This window comes from Mustela lutreola, chromosome 9 (assembly GCF_030435805.1).
Source record: "Mustela lutreola isolate mMusLut2 chromosome 9, mMusLut2.pri, whole genome shotgun sequence".
Classification (NCBI taxonomy): domain Eukaryota; kingdom Metazoa; phylum Chordata; class Mammalia; order Carnivora; family Mustelidae; genus Mustela; species Mustela lutreola.
The window spans coordinates 35,395,204-35,415,419 of record NC_081298.1 but is presented as its reverse complement, the minus strand read 5'-3'; the positions used below and the strand labels follow the sequence as shown (position 1 = coordinate 35,415,419).

The 20,216-nt window shown below is 40.1% G+C and overlaps 1 protein-coding gene and 1 long non-coding RNA gene across 4 annotated transcripts in view; one reads left to right on the top strand and one right to left on the bottom strand.

Moving 5' to 3' along the window:
* ANKEF1 (ankyrin repeat and EF-hand domain containing 1) overlaps positions 1–14,126 on the bottom strand; it is a 24,254-nt gene extending 10,128 nt beyond the window's left edge. The window contains exons 1-5 of one of the 2 annotated variants that reach the window (XM_059134017.1): positions 13,689–14,126; positions 8,093–8,482; positions 3,058–3,257; positions 2,190–2,339; positions 1,055–1,178 (exon numbers count right to left, since the gene is read on the bottom strand). In XM_059134017.1, the coding sequence (XP_058990000.1) occupies positions 1,055–1,178; positions 2,190–2,339; positions 3,058–3,257; positions 8,093–8,438 (820 nt within the window). In that variant the 5' untranslated portion in view covers positions 8,439–8,482; positions 13,689–14,126. The remainder of the gene's footprint in view (positions 1–1,054; positions 1,179–2,189; positions 2,340–3,057; positions 3,258–8,092; positions 8,483–13,688) is intronic. The other variant, XM_059134018.1, reaches the window with a different exon arrangement.
* On the top strand, positions 13,801–20,216 carry LOC131808085 (uncharacterized). Of its 2 annotated transcripts, none has more exons than XR_009344668.1 (2): positions 13,801–13,955; positions 19,956–20,216. It is a non-coding gene; the product is annotated as an uncharacterized LOC131808085 (long non-coding RNA). The 2 variants fall into 2 exon arrangements; XR_009344667.1 differs by lacking the exon at positions 13,801–13,955 and adding an exon at positions 19,422–19,731.

Here is a 20,216-nt window from a genome sequence, read left to right as displayed (position 1 = left end):
TTTATTTGACAGAGAAAGATCACAAGTAGGCAGAGAGGCAGGCAGAGAGAGAGAAAGAAGCAGGCTCCCTGCTGAGCAGAGAGCCTAATGCGGGGCTCTATCCCAGGACCCTGGGGATTATGACCTGAGCCAAAGGCAGAGGCTTTAACCCACTGAGCCACCCAGGCGCCCCTAGAAACTTTTTTAAATAAAGACTTTATTTGTGCGTGTGAGAGAGACGGACAACAAGTCGGGGTAGGGGCAGACACAGAGAGAGAGAAGCCGGCTCCCCACTAAGCAGAGAGCCCCACATGGGGCTTGATCCCAGAATCCCAAGATCATGACCTGAGATAAAGACAGACACCTAACTGACTTAGGTACCCAGGTGCTGTAAATTAAAAACTTTTACAGTCAGCATGTAATTAACACCAATTTGGTCCATAAACTTAATTAGCTAATATTCCCTTTATGGAATACATTAAGCTATCTATACATACTTCATATTGCTAAGTTAATAGTTTCATAGAAGTTATAGGAAAACCTAAAATATTACTTATTTTTCAAGTTTTCAATGAAAATTTTCATTTTATTTATTTCTCCCTAAAACATTTCTCCCACAACTTCAAGTTCTTTAGTAAAGTTATCCTTTACACTTGATACAACTGAACTGTTTTTAATAAAACAGTTAAGACTTCAGACTAAAAGACATAGTTTTCAGTATTCATCTTTCAGATTGATGTCAACATTTTTTTAAGGAGTTTAATAACTATAAGCGTTTTAATATAGTTGGCCCATGAAAGCCCTGTTTAGATTTTTAATAACCTAAAAATATTTGAGAATATTTTCATCACTTTAAATTCAGATTCATGATTTGACAGAAGGTAGAGTAAGAAAAGATTTTCTTTTTTTTTTTTTTTTTCTACATATATAACTGAGGTTTGGCTGTTGAAAAAGATAAGCAACTGACAAGTGATAGGCCCAGATTCCCTGCTCATCTACAACCCAGATTTCCTGCTCATCTACAACATGGGTAAATCATAAATACTTTAAGCATAAAATTGCTAGGTAATTTTACCTCGCTGAGCTATATATTTACAGCAATCTGCAAAACCACCCATGGCAGCATAATGAAGTGGTGTGTTCCCATTCATTGCAATCAGCCCCATGTCTCCGTTGTAAGCAAAAAGAAGCTTCAATATCTGCAAAATATTTAGAGGAATAGAGGAATAGCAATGTACATTCATTGAATGAAGACTGGCACCTAAACGTTGTTATTCCATAGTTGCTTAGGCTACATGTGGCTATTTTAAATTAAATTGAATTAAATAGAATACAATTTTTAAAAATCCAATTCCTTAGTTTCACTAGCCATAATTAAAATACTCAAAAGACACATGGGCTGCTATATTATATTATTATAACTTTTCCACCATTGCCAAAAATTCTATCAAATAGTGTCGATCTAGAGTTTAGAAAATTCTATATTCAGCTGGGACATGCCATCTTAGTGAATTCCAATAATTCTAGAAAACATCAGCCTATGGGAAATATCATCAGGGAGGCACATTCTTTACCAAATGTGGCTTCTATTGTGGTGTAGATTTTCATTATTAGGAAGAAACTCAATGACCAAAACAAAAATAATTGTTAAAGCTCAGAAAATTGGGTAAAGAAATTTTAGATATAATTGAGAATTAAAAAAAAAAAAAAAAGGAGAGCATTGGTTTCTATCTCATTTGTGCAATATCACTGTACCTATAAGATACCCTTTGCTGTTATATCCAGATAATCAGAATACTGAAGAGTTTAAAATTGAGGTGAATCATTAGATGCACACAAAAAAATCAGGGAGATGAGATGTTGACATTGGTCATGCTGTATGTATTATGAAGATTCTAATATGTAATGGAGGTATAAAATAAAGTAGTCTTGGTTGGCAAAACTTTTAAATTGCCATTATTAAAAAATACAGAAAATCATTGTTAATAATATTAGGTGAATAGACTTGGCAAGCAGATAAAGCTGAATAAGGATCTAGAAAAAGGCTTTAAAAATAGTATTTGGTATAAAATACAATTTTGGAATTATTTAGGGAAATCAAGATGGTAACATGGAATAAATTCTTAGTGTAACCCATATGATATTTAAAAATTTGAGGAAAAAGTGAGAAATGGTGAACAAAAATTTTAAAGCAAAAGGCAGATTATTACATCAAAAAAGCCTCCTTGGGCAGCAAAATGTGCAGCTTGTTTTCTCTCATTGTCAAAGGCATTCACTTCGCCTCCTCTTTCCAATATCCCTCGAACTAGTTCTGTCACTCCTTCTCTTGATGCTTCCATTAAAGCAGTTCGACCTGTGGACTGGATGAGAAGCAAATCAAATTCTGGTTATACTTGACATCTTAAATAACACATTTGGTATGCATATGTTCTAAATCCATTTGGCCTTAGAGTCACACTGGCAGGTATAATTCTCTGTATCTTTATTAGTTCCACAAAGCAAATAGGAAAAATGAAGTCAATGCAGTGGATCAATGTAGAGAGTTCCAATATCAAAGTCAAGGTCACACCATGTCCCTGTGAAAAAAAATCATGCTAACGATGCAGTTTCTTTTGCAAAGAAAGTAGAGCAAAGGGGGAGAAAAGAGGGTAAAATATCTAATGAGAAACAAATTGATAATTATTGCCTCTTAAATGCCTCTTAAGGAATTAAAAAACTCAATAAAATTGGCCAAATTTTGAGAGGGAGCAAAATGGATAAGGGAAATTGCACAACTACATATTTTCTTTCCAAAAAGGATAAATTTTTATTAGGCATTGGTGATATCTTCTCTATTTTCTCTAATGTTTTACCGCTATGCATAATAAATACCAATTTTTCAAACGTAATTAGGAAATAAACCATAAAATCATGGCAATATAAAGATAATGAGGGCATATCATCATAAAGCATTTCGAATAGAAATGAACAGTCTATAAGCTGACAGGATAATTTTACCATATTTAAATGCACTACTAAGACTCTATAGATGAAAAAAAAAGGAGGGGGGAATATTTATAATCCCAGGAATAGCCATACTGAGTTGATAGCATTCGGATTGGCTCCTTTTTCCAAAAATGTCAGGCACGTGTCTTTAACATCATGTGCTTCTTCGCAAGCTCTAAGAAATATTGGTTTTCCTTCATAGGTAGAGTTGTTGACATCTGCGCCATGTTCCAGGGCAATCAATGCGCAGCGATAATGCCGCTTTGTAGGCAAAATGCAGTAAAACAGAATACCTGTAGAAAAATAGAATCCCCAAAGAGTACTTCATTAATAGTCTCTCTATATTTGACCTGGTTAGCAAAGAAAAAGTAACAATTTTGGAAACCATAATTGGTTAGTTGAAGGTGGCAGAGCCTTATTTTGCCTTCTTGGAATCAGCTGAAACACCAAGACAGGAAAACAAGAGTAAACCTCTAATAGAATTAGAAAACAGTCACATAACCAAATGTGATAGGACTTGGTTCAGAGAAGAATCTGAGCGCTGATTTGTGAGTCTCTGTCAAGCTTGGGTGTTGGGCATCTTGCAGTCTGTACCCCACGTGCAGGACTGTCTCTGTTGTAGAGCTGGTGATGGGTTACTGTGTCCCCTCTGAAACTGCAGAGTGACAAAGCAGATGGTACTGAATGATGAAATGTGCAGACCGGCCATGGTTATTAGAAGCAGGCTGTCAGTATCACAGCATTAAGAACAAGTAGATGACAAGGAGCTCTGCCCTTTTGACAACTTGTTTTGTTCCAATGAAGAGAGGAAAATGTGAAATCCCCCCACCGAGGACCTCAGACATACAGACCCTCCACATAATCCATGTCAAAAATGAACTACAGATTAGGGGTAGTGTTGGAATCGAGCGCACGATAGTCAAACTCCAAACTGACTCTGTAATGACCTCACTCTAAACAGAGCCTTCATTCAAAGAGGAACAGTAACGAACAACAACAACAAAAAAAAACTAGCATGGGACCTATGAAAAATACAGACACCAAAAGGAAGAAACCTGATAATAAAAGCTAGGCAAAAAGTACACACTAGAAAAAATGATACTATGTAAGAATTTCTGACTGTCCTATTTCTATGACAGCAAAGAAGTTAAATAAAACTTTTTTTTTTCTAAAACAGAAGTGCAAAGATGGATCAAGACTAAAAGCAGGGCTTCTAGGACAATAGAAGATAAATAAAGGAAAAGATGAAGTTTAACCAACTGAGTTTCGGGAATGAGAGAGGAAAATAAAACTACCAAAGAAAGGAAAGTGAAGCTGGAGGCAAGACAGCACAAAAAACCATGGATGTGAAGGAAAAACTTGAAAGAGCTAAGGAAAATGTAACAGATGATGGAAGCTAAAATGGTCTTGACAGGCAAAGAAGAGTTAACATATATGTAATTGGTGCTCAATAATAAAACACCAAGTAGAACAGAAAAAATATGGAGATACAATAGAAGAAAACTTTCTTGAAGTGAAAACCTGAATTTGAAGATTAAAAAAGCATACTGAGGTCTCAGGAAAAATGGATTATGAACAATCAATAAGGTATGCCTAGGTAAAGCTAGGTAGAGGACACGTCCTGTGAGCATCTGGGTAACAATTCAAGTCCTCTCTAAAAAGGAAAAATCAAGATGGCCTCCAGATTTTGCCGCAGCAACATTCAGTGCTAGAAAATAACTAAACGATCTTTAGACTATCATTTGAGAAAGAAAATGGGAGTTTTTTGTATCTACCAAGCTGGTTGTACATATATAAAAGCAGTGGACAGGTAAATTTAAGGGTGCAAAAGTTATTATAATAATCTCCTCTTGCATAGAAAAATATTAATGAATACCATGTAAAGTGCTAATTCAATAAACAAAGGTTTATGTATATGAAAAGCTATCAAATTGCCTTTAAAATATCCAAAAACAGTTCTCTTCTGAAGAAAGATAAAAATCTGTAACTATATATGGTGGTGGGTGTTAACTAGACTTATTCTGGTGATCACTTTGCAATGTATACAAATATCAAGTTATGTGTACTCCTGAAATTGATATAATGTTGATATCAATTATACCTCAATTTTTAAAAGTCAATCAGTAAATAATAACAGTAAGTAAAACTACCATTCCAACAACCAAAAAAAAGACCTAAATGTAGACCATAAACCTTAGAAAATATCACACACACACACACCAAAATAAAGAACATATGGAACATATAGGAATATATCTTATAATTATTTATTTATATATTTACATATGTTAAATATACCTTCATTTCATAAAATAAATGACAGTTCTGGGGCCACACCTTTGGGCCATCTAGATAAATACAAACTGGATACATTCTACCATTAAAATAAAAGCCACCACTCATATAAAATCAAAATCTAAATAGATTTTATATAAACAGATGCATCTAAAATAGGGTTACTCAGAGCAGTTAAAAACAGAAAAATGGCCAAGGACATGGTTTAAAATAGAGAATCAAAGACACAACAATTCATAGCAGGCAAAGTGGGCCGAAATAACAACGCACGCCACCTAGAGAATACCAGGTGAGGCCAAATTCATTACAAAAGGCCCTAAGTTACTCAGGAAATGGATATTTTATAATGATGGCAGGTGCAACTCACAATTAAAGTCTATCTGGGCTGACCCTAAGCCACAAAGAACATGAATCAACCTTCTAAGGAAAAAAAGAGGGCAAAGATGATGGACTGTAGAATTCGCATACTGCATTTCGGACTGGGTATACATTCCTATAAATGGGAGAACCAATGGAATGGGTGCTATTGGGAGCTAGTCTAGCTTAACCCTTGAAGAGAATAGACACCATTCTATTCTCCAGAATGGACAGACACTAATTAATCCCCTAGGAAAACATATAGGGAATAGTTTCCTGGCTTAGAGAGCTACCTTTTCCATGGTCTGAAAAACTGTTCAAAGTACAATTTAGCCTAGAGTATGTCCCACATCCTTCTCAAGATCCAGTAAGTATTTTAACCATAAAAATGTTGGCTTGTCCTTTAGGACCAACGTGCAGTGAGTGATTCATCAATTGATGGAAAATAGGATGTTAATGGCAGAGACTTCTGCGGAATAACAAAGCAGGTGGGCATGTGGCAGCCATCCTGAGAGCTGTGCAAGGTGAGCTCCATTCATTACTGTGGGAAGACAGGGCTGGCAGTGTGCAATAAGCACCCCATGGGTTAGACAGAATCAAGACTCTGGGGGGCGGGACTAACAAGGTCATGCATGCAACATGGTTTATATTTGTTCTAAGCTTTATTTTATATTTTGAATTCTTCCTATGTGATTGGTCAGATTGTTTTCTCATACTTTCATCTCCCAGAACGTTGACAGGCTTAATATTAATTTGAATGAGCTTAGATATTAACCAGATGGCTGTTGCATTTGTTACAAAATGCAAATATGTTACAAAATGCATTTGCTATTGTTGATTTAATTTTATAATTTTGGATTTTTGATAAAATTTCTCACTTTTTAAAAAAACTTCTATTTCTGGTTCAAACTCCAGAAGGTCAACTGTTCTTCGCTACAGTGTTTCCCCAAAATGTATTTCACAAAACACCAAGCATATAAGTGGCCACAAGGAAAAACTATTTAAAGGGTCAAAGACAAAAGGAAAATGTTACTGTCTTTAGTCTGTCTGACAAATGTGAAATCAACATGTCTCAATTTGCTGTATCCAATGATTCTCTTAACAAGTTTGACAGTGGAACCAATTTTGCATGTAATGCTTATCAATATCCCAGCAAATCAGAGGTTCATGGAACACACACTGGGAAGTAATATTCTATAGAAATTTAAGAGGCTTCCTTTTTTTTCTATTTTTTTCAGGATTTAACATTTTAAAACCCATTTGAACCCTGAATGCATCTGAAGTTCATTTCATTATGTGGTGCTTTTTAAGTTATTCAATGATTGTTCCTTTCCTTGTCCTCTCCTATTGTTTTAAGAAAGTCACTTATCAAATAACCAAGTCTGGGGAGAATTTTAAAAATGGATTTTGTTCTTCTCAGAAAATATTAACACTAAAAAATGGGATTTATTTCTCCAGTGTGGGACTGATGTTAATGGCTTTGTACTTGAAGCAACTCCTTGGGACAACTGATGAAATCTACCAATTTATATTAAGCCTGGTGGTAATTTTCTTGGTGATTTTTATGGCGCTGTGTCAAGCCCTTCTGGAACCTTGAGTCATTTGGGCAAGAAACTCCCAGACATGGTGTCAAGATGAGATTAGGGAGAATAGAGTGTAGAAGTAGGGCTGTCTCATCTGAAAAAGCATGGAAATGCCATGTCTCAACTCTCAAGTCATATTTCTACATTTAAACTGACCCTAGAAAATCGGATTCTATACTAGAATCTACCTTAGCCTTTCCAGTTCCCACTGCAGCCCCTTTCTACATCAGACTGTTACTAGAAGGGGAAAAATCCTTTTGGAGTCCAAGTCAAGTACTATTTGAGGTTCTAAAGTATAAAAGAGAGTAAGAAATACTCCCCTTTTGTTCTAAACAAGATTTTTACATTTTATAATTGATAATTATGACTATGTTAATATCAGTGTATATCATTAAAAACTCTCCCCATTTAGAAAAAAATCAACAAACACAAATCAATCTAACTTTAATCTTTTTTTTTTTAAGATTTTATTTATTTATTTGTCAGAGAGAGAGTGAGTGAGAGCGAGCACAGGCAGACAGAGTGGAAGGAAGAGTCAGAGGGAGATGCAGGCTCCCTGCGGAGCAAGGAGCCCGATGTGGGACTCAATCCCAGGACGCTGGGATCATGACCTGAGCCGAAGGCAGCTGCTTAACCAACTGAGCCACCCAGGCGTCCCACTTTAATCTTGTTTTTAAGGGAGACATCTCTCAGAACTTGTTTCTCTAAGATATACCTTAATACCATTTTCAAATTATAGGGACACAGTATCCTTAGGTACAGGAGTGAACATGGCTTTTCAATTAAACTTAGGAGTGATTCATTTCTACAGTTGGAAAGCAAAACAGTAAATTTTATGGATTTCTGACTATAGAGTGGATTGCATCTACTGGATAAAATGTCGGGATTTTTACCTTTTCCTTCATTATCAACTATAGTCATGTCAGCCTTTGCCTTGGCTAATATTTCCATGGACAGTTCATGCCCCAGCTCTGCAGCCCTCATTGTCGGAGTACAACCCATCTTGTCTTGCACATCAGGGTGAGCACCAAGGCTAAGGAGAAAGCTGACCATATCAGTGTCATTGGAAACCGAGGCCAAGTGCAAAGCACTGTTTCCATTGAGGGGGTCTGTGAAATTGATCAGTTCAGGGTATCCAAGCCTGATCAGCTTTTCTATCTGCTTCGTGTCTTTGTTCCGAACACACTGAAGAACTTTGTAGATCTGCAAGTTCTCAAGCCTCCTATCGGCTAAAGCCATACTCGACCACCTTCTTGGAAATGCTTTTCTGGACCAAACAAAAACTATAGCACAAAAACAGAAACATACAACTCCAAGTTAATTTGGTCATCTTTATTCTGGTATAAATAATAATATTTTAAGTCTTCCCTAAGAAGAGATGCTGTTTCTCACGAAATGTTATTACCACAATTTATTGCAATTGATGTCACAAAAAGTATAAATTACACATAAATACAGAGAATATTCAGCTAGCACAAAGCTAAAATATTTCAAAACAAATCTTCCATCATAATTAATATCATCCTTGCCAATGAGCTTTCTTGTTAATCTACTTTGTTTCATTTACCCCTCTTTGCTCAACACAGCCTCCCTATTTTATCCATGAAGAAGGGAAGGCTAATAAAAGTGCCAAGGTAAGAATTTGAGCTCCCCACTCTATAGCATCATACCATCACTCCTTCCTAACCTAGAATCCATACAGGTTTTAGCAGTTAACAAAAGTTACAAAGAACGTGTAGAATCTTGAGGTGCTCATTACAAGCAAGAATCTACTAGGCTTGGTGAGATACCAAATGTGATGGATGATTCGTGTCACCTCACATGGGGGTGAGATAGGTAAATGGCTGAGAGGCAACTGTAATTTTCATAAATAATCCCACTTTTAAATTGTGATGAGCATTCTGATATGTAATTTTATCTCTCCTTTACTGTTTATGGAAAAACAATCTTTTGAATTGAGTCATAGGTCATGCTGGGTATACCCAGATGGCTTTTCTTTCCTCAGTTTTTCTGGAAAAAGAACCCCACTGTCACACTGGGCATCCATTCCAGATCATCCATTCCTGCTATCTGATGACAAATCATTGCCCAGACTTCCAATTTGATTTACTGCTTCCACAATGGGCCCCTAACTCCTCTTCTCTGGTCAGTCCTCAGAAAAAAATTTAAAAGTGTATCTCAGATGAGGTCAAGCAAGCTCCCTCCCCCAAATTCTGGATGGAGCTGCCTCTTCTATCCCCTGTGATAGGAATGGGTCTGAGACCGAGGCTTAGCCAGTGTGAGTGAACTCTCTCCCCGGGTACCATGAATGTCTCAAGTCCCACAACTTGGGATTCAGTTGTGCCAGAATTCACCTCCCACTTAAGTGAGTCCACATGACATGTTAGGGCAACATGAGCTCGGGGCTGCAGGAGTAAATATGCTTTTCCCCACCCCTCTTAACTTAGCATAAGCTAGTTAGCCCAGCTAGTTAGCCGAGCTTCTGTTGTTTGCAATGGAAAGGATTCCATCTTACTGCAAAATCTGAAACTGTGTCACCTTTTCTCCACAAACCTGCTCCCTCGCTTACCATCCCTGGGGAGCACTGGTGAGGAGCGAGCCCCACTTGCTCCTCTTTAGCTGTGTCTCTCCAGGCAACCCCATCTCCATTGCCTGCTCCTCTCCTACATCACCACCCACTCCTCATCCCCCCCCCCCGCTTTGCTGGCTCCCCTCTTTCATCAGAAGCCTAGGGGTTGAAGTGCCCAGGGCTTGGCCCTCAGGACCCTTCTATATTCCCACACAATGCCCTGATGGTCTCATCCCATCTCATGACCTTCATTCCCATTTGAGGCTTCTGATCGTTCATTCTCAAATTTATACAGCCATCTCAGGCTCTCCCCAGAGTCCAAAGTGAGGTCTCTACCTGTTGACTCTTCATTCTCACATGGACCTCTACTAGGCATGTAAATGTAACCCTGACCTTCTCTAGTTCTCCCCACTTCCAATGATGCCATCACCATCCATGAGTCTACTCGGAGGAAGATACTAGAAATTATTCTTCATTCCTTCTTTCCCCGCAGATCCCCTACTCTTTAAATTCACCAACAAACCCCATATTTCTACCTCCAGAATATAACCCAACATCAGCTGCCTGTGGTGCCCTCCTTAGTCAAATCCTTGCCCCAGATTCTAGGTTGTCTCACTGCTTCTTCAGCAGCTCTCCAGAGCCCCGTCTTTATTCAGTCCCCAGAAAAATCTTTCTAAAATGTAGATCAGACAAGCTTCCACCCCCAACATTTTAGCATAACTATTTATGAACATAAGGAAAACTTGAACATTCATGTATCTTTCTACCACTGAAATCCTACCATGAATGCCTTACTTGCTTTATCACACATCTATCCATCCCTCTGTCTATCCACTCATCCATCTTTTTTGATCCATTTCAAAGTAAATTGCAGACATATTCCAGCATATAATATCTAGATTTCAATATTTGCTTACAGCTTTTTTTTTCTTTTTGTCTTTTGAATATATAATGAAATGTACAAGTCTTAAGTGTACCATTCCATGGGTTTTGACAAATGTGCACATCCATGTAACCCAAACTCCTGTTAGGATATAGGACATGATGTTCATGTCAGAAAGTTCTCTCCAAATTATCTTTTAAAAGCAGTTCAATTGCTTTTCGTCATCATCAGAATAAGTCCAAATACCTTATGATGATCTTTGAAGAGTGTTTTCTTTGCCCTTCTGAGCTTACTTCACTCCAGCTTCCCTTGATAAGGCGATCTCCAGCCACACTGGCCCCCTGTCTATATATGGAACAAAAGCACACTTCTGCCCCTGCAACTTCTTGTTCCCTCTGACTGGGGTTCCCCTGGCTCAGAATTGGTCAGTTGGTCCTCACCATTCAAACTGCTGCCACCATGTCACTTCATCCCTTTCTTTTCCTCATAATGAAACATCACTGTATATTACATTTCTATAGATCTATAGGTACAGGTATATCCAATTTATGTGTCATGTGACTTCCCCACTAGTCTAGAGTCTTCATGGAACAGAAGTTTTATAATGACCTTTATTTATCCATCGCCCAGAACTTAACTCACGCGAGGCATTCAAGCCGTGGTTGCTCAATAAAGGATGACTGAAAGTTTTAAGATTGAGAAGTGGAAGGAACCCAAGAAAATGCTCAGGTTCCTGGCTTGAGCCACTGGCTACTTGTGTCTGAGATGGGGAGCTCAAGGTGTGGTCCAGATTGGTCAGAGAGTGCAGACAGTTACGCTTTGGGCTTGCTGAGTCAGCATCCACAAGGCAATCGGGTACACAATTCAAGAAGAGATCCGAGCCTGGCCTGTGAAGAGCTGTGAGGGAGTTTGGTGGCCGCAGGGCAGCCTGAGACTGTGCGACATCAAGGAAGAGAGCATGTCAAGGATGAAGAGTGACCACCACTGTCAAATTCATGCTGCTGCCACGTCCTTTTCCTCCCACGCTTCTAGCTGTTGTTTTTTCTTCGTGCTTCCTCCTTTGCCACTGAGACATCAGTCATCACATGGCTGTGGCTTTAATGTCCTGTTTGCTGTGGCCCTTCTCTTCCCCTCTAATCTGTTTATAACATGTGGTGGACTAGGAAACCAGATAACGCAGCAGCTTAGAGCCATGTGTGTAACTAGGTTCCCACTCAGTCCTGAGCTGCCCCACAAGTCACCCACTTGGCCTCTGCTGCGTGTCATGGTCATGTTTACTTTAGCAGCTGTTTATGGTTTCTCTTGCTATTGCCAGCCATAGTCTAGTTAGGGGCCGTGTCATACCACCTACGGAGGCACAAGGTACACGGAATAGGATTTGGTGCTTCCAAATAGCTCGTTGACTCTTCCGAATCTCCATCCCCTCATTTATGCGAACAGGGACATCCTCATCAATGACTTCGGGGCTGTCTCTGAGGCACCCACCCCTGACAAAGACTTAGCAGCATGTGGTGTCCGCCCACCGAGCTACATGGGTGAATTCCAGAGTCCATGGGTGGGTTCTACAGCTTGCACTCTTCCAGCTGAAGCCCTGAGGGGCTCTGGGTAGGGAGAGCCGTGCTCAGTGCCGTCCTTCACGACCTGCTGCCAAGATTGACCAAGAGCCTCACCCCCTCTGGAGGAAACAACAAAAGTCCTGCCTCTGTTACTGGGTTCTTCAGTTTCATTATTTTTTTTTTATTAGGTTCAGCGGTAGAATTTAGTGATTCATCACTTGCATGTAATACCCAATGCTCATTACCACAAGTGCCCTCCTTAATGCCCATCAGCCAGTTACCCCATCCCCCACCCACCCAGCAACCCTCAATTTGTTCCTTATAGGTAAGAGTCTCTTATGGTTTGCCTCCCTCTCTGTTTTAATCTTATTTTATTTTTCCTTCCCTTCCCTTACATTCACCTGTTTTGTTTCTTAAATTCCTTACATGAGTGAAGCCATAGGGTATTTGTCTTTCTCTGAAAAACTTATTTCACTTAGCATAATATGCTCTAGTTCTGGGTTCTGCAAAAACTTGTGTAGCATCTCTGGTCTTCAGGGGCGGGTATCATCATATATACACATGCCCCACAGTGTATACGTTACCTCTGTATGGCCCTGGAGCCACCTTGGTGTACCCCCACCTCATCATCTATATGAACAGTCTCAAAAGATGGGGAATAGAACAGGATTTCTTGACCCAAGGTCCATGTTTGGGTCTGAACCCTCTGAAATTATACGACAATCTGCAGTGTGTGTGTGTCTGTGTGTGGGTCCTGGTACAGGGAAGAGCCATAGAACTTCTCAACTTCTCTAAGGAGTCTGTGACACCAGGGTGATTTGCTAGAAAGAGGAATGGCAGGAGACACGCTTGGAACAGTGGAAAGAGTGTAGGATTGCAGATGGGGAAAGCTGTTGTTGTTTTGTGATACTATTCTGCATCATTTATACAAACTGGTTACCTAAACCTGGACATATTATCTACCTGGTTTGTGCCTCAGCCTCTTTATCTGTGAAATAGGGATGACCAGTGTGAAGAGAAAATGAGGTAATCCTAGTAAAATATTTAGCAAATTCCCTCAATGCAGTCTTGCTATTTGATTTATAATCAAATTTCCCTGGGTGTCAACTTCCAATAAACCACGGTATACTTTTGGTTTTGTGTGTGTGTGTGTGTTTTACTGTCCCTTTCAGCCTTTTTTTTTTTTTTTTTTTAAGATTTTACTTATTTATTTGAGAGAGAGAGGGCAGAGAGAGAGAGAGAGAGAGACCAGCGAGGGTGAAAGGCAGAGGGAAAGGGACAAGCAAACCTTCCCCTGAGCAGGGAGCCCCATGCAGTTCTCTATCCCAAGACCCTGAGATCAGGGCCTGAGCCCAAGGCAGATGCTTAACCCACCGAGCCACCCAGTTTTAAGTCTCCAAAAAATCCGGAGGGGAGTGAAGCGGTTAAGAAGTAATTTCAAGGGAAAGGCCAGGTGGCAGGGAGCAAAGTGCCAACCTCACCTCTTAGTCCTAGGCGTGATCAGGAGCAGCGGATGACCAGGCACCGACGGGCCTCGGCCTGCGGGGGCGCTCTGCGGCCCCAGCCCTTGTTCTCTGCCACCTGGCTGGGGCCCCGGCCGCGACCTTGGGCTCCCGGAGCGCGGCCTGGGCTCCCAGCCCTGAATGGTGTCTTCGTGGGCAGAGCAGGCGAGGCGGCGCGCGGGGCAGCAGGGAGGGGGTGCGTGTGTCCATGGGCCCCTGGTCCACCGCGGGCAAGCCCGCTGTCAGGTGAGCGCAGGGGGCGGGGTGGGAGCCTCCGAGACAGGGCCGATTGTGAGCTTCAGCCACGCACCGCCCGGCTGCCAGGGCAACGGCTCGGGGGCGCGGCGGGGCGGAGCTGCTGTCCGCCAGCTGCGCGGCCCCGCCAGGTGGCGAGGTCCCCGCCAGGTGGCCGGCCCGGCCCGGATGCTAGAGGAGGACTCTGCACTCCCAGCACAGAGAGGGTGGAGGAAGTCTTGCGCCGGACGCCGACGTCCGCGCAGTCCTGCTTGCTTTCATCCTCTTCTCCCACGCCCTGCCCTTATTTTAAAATGCTAATTCGAAACGTAAAGCTCCTATAGTACAACCAACCAACCAATCGATTACAATATAGAATAAAACGATCTTAAAAGTAAAGTTAAGTGGGGGCGCCTGGGTGGCTCAGTGGGTTAAAGACTGCCTTTCGCTCAGGTCATGATCTCAGGGTCCTGGGATTGAGCCCCGCATCAGGCTCTCTACTCAGCGGGGAGCCTGCTTCCTCCTCTCTCTGCCTGCTTCTCTGCCTACTTCTGATCTCTGTCTGTAAATAAATAAATAGAATCTAAAAAAAAGAGCAAAGTTAAATAAAAAATACACTGTACAATAGAATGAAAAAATCTACTTGTTAGAGACAACTGCTGTAGATTCTTGTAAATCTTCCTAGAATTTTTCTTTGCATACTCTAGAATGCATATAGGCTTTAAAAATTTTATACACAAATGGCAGCAAATCTATCAAGGAGATCATTTTATTTTAGGGCCTACAAGGGTGCCCTAACATCCCAACCCCCAACACTTCTTTGCAGGCAAATTCTGAAAGCTTTTGTTTGTATGAGTGCAAAACATGTATGCTTTTCAGAATAGTATGCAATGGCCTCTGATTAAAAACAATGGTTCTCCCATCCCAATCTGTTCTATTTTTTACGCAGAGACTCTGAAAATATGATTAAGGACTATTTCATGAACACAAGAGAATATACTATTTAATGTGTGGAAAGGATGAAGACACAAAGCACACCATGGCTAAAGAAGTTTGCTTCTGGGACGCCTGGGTGGCTCAGTTGGTTAAGCCACTGTCTTCAGCTCAGGTCATGATCTCAGGATTCTGGGATCCAGTCCCACATTGGGCTCCTTGCTCGGCAGGGAGCCTGCTTCTCTCTCACAAACAAACTTCGCTTCTACTGCCAGATTCCCTGTATACTTCTTCCCCAAACTCCATCCTCCCCGTCCTGTCCCCATAGGTAACTACTATTCTTAATTTTGCAGTTAGCATCCCCCTTGCCTTTTAAAAATATGTTGCTTCATAGGAATGCATCCCTAAAAAATGTATATTTAGTATCACATATTTTGAGAATTTATAAAAAATGGAGTAGAATGGTGTGCAGTGTTTTGACATTTTTTCCTGCCAACATCTTGTTTTTGAAATATACCTTTTTTTATGTTTAATTATAGCTCTTTTAAGAGCTATATACTATCCCATTATATTATCATTCCATACCCCCCCTTTTTTTTAAGATTTTATTTATTTGACAGAGAGAGATCACAAGCAGGCAGAGAGGCAAGCAGAGAGCGAGAGGAGGAAGCAGGCTCCCTGCCGAGGAGAGAGCCCAATGCGGGACTCCATCCCAGAACCCTGAGATCATGACCTGAGTGGAAGGCAGAGGCTTAACCCACTGAGCCACCCAGGCACACCCCATACCCCCTTTTGAATCAACTCTACTACTGATGGACAGTAGAGATGTCTTCAGTAATTGGTATTATAGGGAATGCTGCTATGATCATGTTTGTACCTGTCTATAGATAGATGCACACGCTCAGGAGTTCAGTAAGTAAGTAAGTAAGTGTATGCCTAGGAGTGACGTTTCTGGATCATAGGTTATTTGTAACATCAAGATAATGTCGACTTGTTTTCCAAGTATATATAGTGATTTAGATGCCCCATCAGCAGTGTGTCTTAGCCAAGACTTGGTTTTGTCACATTAAACTTTTTGCCAACCTAGGGAGTATAAATTGGTATTCCATGATTTCACTTGACGTGCTATGATTAATGGTTGTTAGTCTAAGAGCTCGATTTTGGCGGGGGGAATACTTGAGTGTGACTTTACTGGCAAGCTACACAATTCACCCTCACCTACATACCCCATAACTCTCTTCGATATTTTAACAGGATCAATGTGAATTGCACTTGAATTTATTACAACTCTTGTGGCAAATATTGAGTAACCGTGGAGTAGATATCTGAGAGTTGAATGAAATCTCAGAGATAACCAGTCTGACTCACTGTCCTCACTTGGTTCCTGGGACATTTTTTTTTTCCCTCTGAAAGGATACTCTCTGAGTTTCAGAAAAATGCTCTTTGTTTTTAGGAGCAGGCAGCTGAAAAGTAGCTTCTCTGTGGTAATCCTATTTGATTTCAAACTTTGCAGTCTAAGGAAGCTAGGTATGCTGACTTACTTACACAGTAGCTTCCTATCAGTGAGGGGGCGGGCAGAACATGGGGGAAAGGTTGACAACCCCACCGATTGGTAAATAATCACGACCTTTCCCCTCTTTCACTAAAAGTCTTCATAACAGTGAATTTCTTTCTTTCTTTCTTTTTTTTAAAGATTTTATTTCTTTTAAGATTTTATTTATTTATTTGACAGACAGAGATCACAAGTAGGCAGAGAGGCAGGCAGAGAGAGAGAAGGGGGAAGCAGGCTCCCTGCTGAGCAGAGAGCCCAATGTGGGGCTCGATATCAGGACCCTGAGATCATGACCTGAACCAAAGGCAGAGGTTTAACCCTCTGAGCCATGCAGGCACCCCAAAACACTAAAGTACTTAACTTGAACTTTGTTTATATTTTTGCTCTTAGCCATTTGGCAGTGAAGTCATCCAAACTTGGGCAACACAAAGGAAGAATGGGAGTAAAGGGTGCTAATAGTCCTACTGCTTGAAATAAAGCTAATCGAAAAGTGGCAGAAAAGTTTATGTAGTTCTTACCAGTACAGACTAAGAGACAGACTGATGCATGGGCGATGTTCCCTACCAGTGATCAAATTTGTGCTTCCGTCTTTATCTGGTATTCAATAAAATTTTATCTTTAAGTTATAACTATGCAAAGGGATTATACATTTAGTACTTCTTATGCAGTCCCAGGCATTCTGCAAAATGCTTTGTAAATAAAGTGATTCTATTGAATTACTTCCCACATCTTTATAAAAGTTGTCATTAAAATCCAATAATAAATTGCGTTAGGTACCAGAGCCCTTAAATTCATATTTACCGGCCTGAAAGGCTGGCCGCAGACTAGCTGCTCCTTAGCAATACAATATTAATTTAAATGTGGAAATAACTGAAATATGAGTTAGTAACTGGTGTGGCGTTCCAGTGCGGGAGACTGGAAAGAAAATCTGTTAAGTTGTTATGGATCTTTTCATAAGATTGGGGCAGAGTTTGTAGAGTTTATTATTGCTACCTTTCCAAAAATAGTTACAAAATTCATCTTTTTTTTTTTTACATAATTCATTTTTATTTATTTATTTGACAGAGATCACAAGTAGGCAGAGAGGCAGGCAGAGAGAGAAGGGCGGGGGGAGCATGCTCCCTGCTGAGCAGAGAGCCCGATGCGGGGCTCGATCCCAGGACTCTGGGATCATGACCCAAGCCGAAGGCAGAGGCTTTAACCCACTGAGCCACCCAGGTACCCACAAAATTCATCTTTGATATTACCTGTGTGTTTATATTTTTTTCCCTCTAAAAATCAATCTTTAGGGTGCCAGAGAATTATGGGGGAGGCTGTGGGCTATGTTGCACTGCACACTGATTTAAAGCCTCATGTATTGTACAAGTAAATGATAGATTCCTAACATATTTAGCTGTTTCTTTCCAAAAGGGAAATAAAAACATGTCAAAAAGCTTTGCAATGGAAAATAAATTGATTGACACCATAGAGCACTGCTTACTACTTTCATTAAGGACTTACACACTTCATTTATATCTTAGCAATTACAGAACACTTCTTGAAGGAATGAATGTTGAGCCGGTATAGACAAGTCTGGATAAATGGATAAATGTATTCGCATCAGGATCTGTGCTTTTCTCTGACCTGGAGTAAGGCCTTCGAAGATCAAGGAGAAAAATATTTGTAAATCTGAAATAAACACCTCAAAAATTCTCTTGTCCCTGGACACTAAAAATATTTGTAGGCCATTGCTGTATTATTCAGATTTCCTAAGTACTTGCTTAACTGTACTGTATCAATCTAATTCTAACACTATATTAAATGTCTCACAGTCAGTATACTTTTATCAAGTTCTTCTTCCATTTCTAGTCATTTTCACTGCCATACTGTTTGTGTATACAGATTTATGACATATCTGGTTATTGCTTGTGCTTTTTTTACTGTTATGTAACGTCTCTCCTTTTCTTAGGGAGTGTCCATAACCTTTCATTCCTTGTGGTCTAATAATCTTTTTGTGTGTATTCCATCCAATGTCTTATTTTTAAACTTTCATTATCAATTTACAGGTATTTTTCTGTAAATACTAAATAACTAGCTTTTTCTATTATTATGTCCAATCTATCTCCATCTTTTGATGAGAGCATGGAATATATTGATGTTTAGTGTACCAAGGGATATACTTGATTTTAGTCTCTTAATCCTATTGTTTATTATTTCATTTTCTCTGTTGTCACCTCTTTTTTCCCCTTATTTTTCTGGTTTCTCAAATTCCTCTTAGCTAACTTGGGAAATCTGGTGGATTTTTCCATCCCATTAATAATCACCTTGCATTTTCAGGCACGAATATTCTACTTTTTATTTTATAAAAATAAGATAACTCTTCCCCACTTACTTCTAGAAGCTCTGTTCTCTCAATGCTTTCCCCACTGTCCTTTCCCCGAATACTCGTCTACTCTTAGATCTTTGGGATGTCACATTTCTCCACATCTCTCTCAAAAGTTGATGCCAACTATTGAGTTTGGCCAAAATAAATAAGTACTTTTAATTTCAGGTATTTATTATGTCACCACTGGCAGTATCCATCTTCCATATCAATGCATACGACACATTTCCAGGAAACTTAAACTTTTTCATTGAAAGACAGTTTCACAGTGCAGTTATGAGCTTGGGCACATGAGTCAGAATCCCTGGGCTTTGTGTCTCAGCTCCCCTGTCTACTAATCCTGTAAATTTGACAAGTTAAATAACTTCTTTGTGCCTCAGTGTAGAAAATAATAACATTGTGGTTGGTTAAAAGGTCCACACATTCTTTGACCTTCCCCTCAAAGAAGTGGAGTCTAATTCTGCTCTCCCCCACCCTGATGGGTGATGGATTTCATCTCTTGCTTCTAGTGACTAGAATAAAGTGAAAATGACAGTGTGTAACATCGGAGATGAGATCATAAAAGACACTGTGACTTCTGAATCTCTCTCTTTCAAACACAATGTTTGCTCAGGGGGAAGTCAGCTGTCGTGTCCCAAGGACACTCAGGCAGCCCAGTGGAGAGACCCCTGGGGTCTCCAGCACAGTCATGTGAGTGAAGTCCTCAAGGAAGCAGACCCTTCAGCTACAGTCAAACCTGCAGATGCCTACAGCCCTGGCTGACATTCTGACTGCATCCACAAGAAAGCTCTTGAGATAGATTCCTGACCTGCAGAAAGCGTGAAATTATGATTGTTTGTGGTGTTAAACTGCTAAATGTGGGGGTAGTTTGTTAAATAACAAAAGATAACTAATGGATCCACTTTCCAGAAGCGTGATGAGGAATGAGCAAGATAGAAAAGGTAAAGAACTTTGCTAGTATTATTATTTGACCCAGCAAGTTATGTTGAAAGATTTTCTCCTAATCACTTTCTCCTTTTCATCTCTCCCTCTTGACATTTCTGTCTGGTCATTTCTTTTCAGTTAGAGTTGTGCCTCCAGAATTTTCCACAAGCTGGGTACATAAATGCTAGATTTTTTTGAATCGTTGCATATCATTGCAAATATTTTTATTTTACCTTGACAGGTAAATGGCACCTTCGTCGTGGATTGAATTTCCAGGGGAAGGCCTTTTCCCTCAGCACTCTGTAATGTTCTCCTCCTACCTAGTAGCTGCTCGCATTTTCCTCTACTGGATAATTACTCTACTCCTGCCTCGTGGATGATACCTGTCACCAGATAGATTTCCTTTTTGCTTTGTATATCAGTTGTTATGTTTTCCTTCAAGTTTTTTTTTTATATTTCCCTTCGTTATTTAAATTTTGAAATATAATCAGGATGTGTTTAA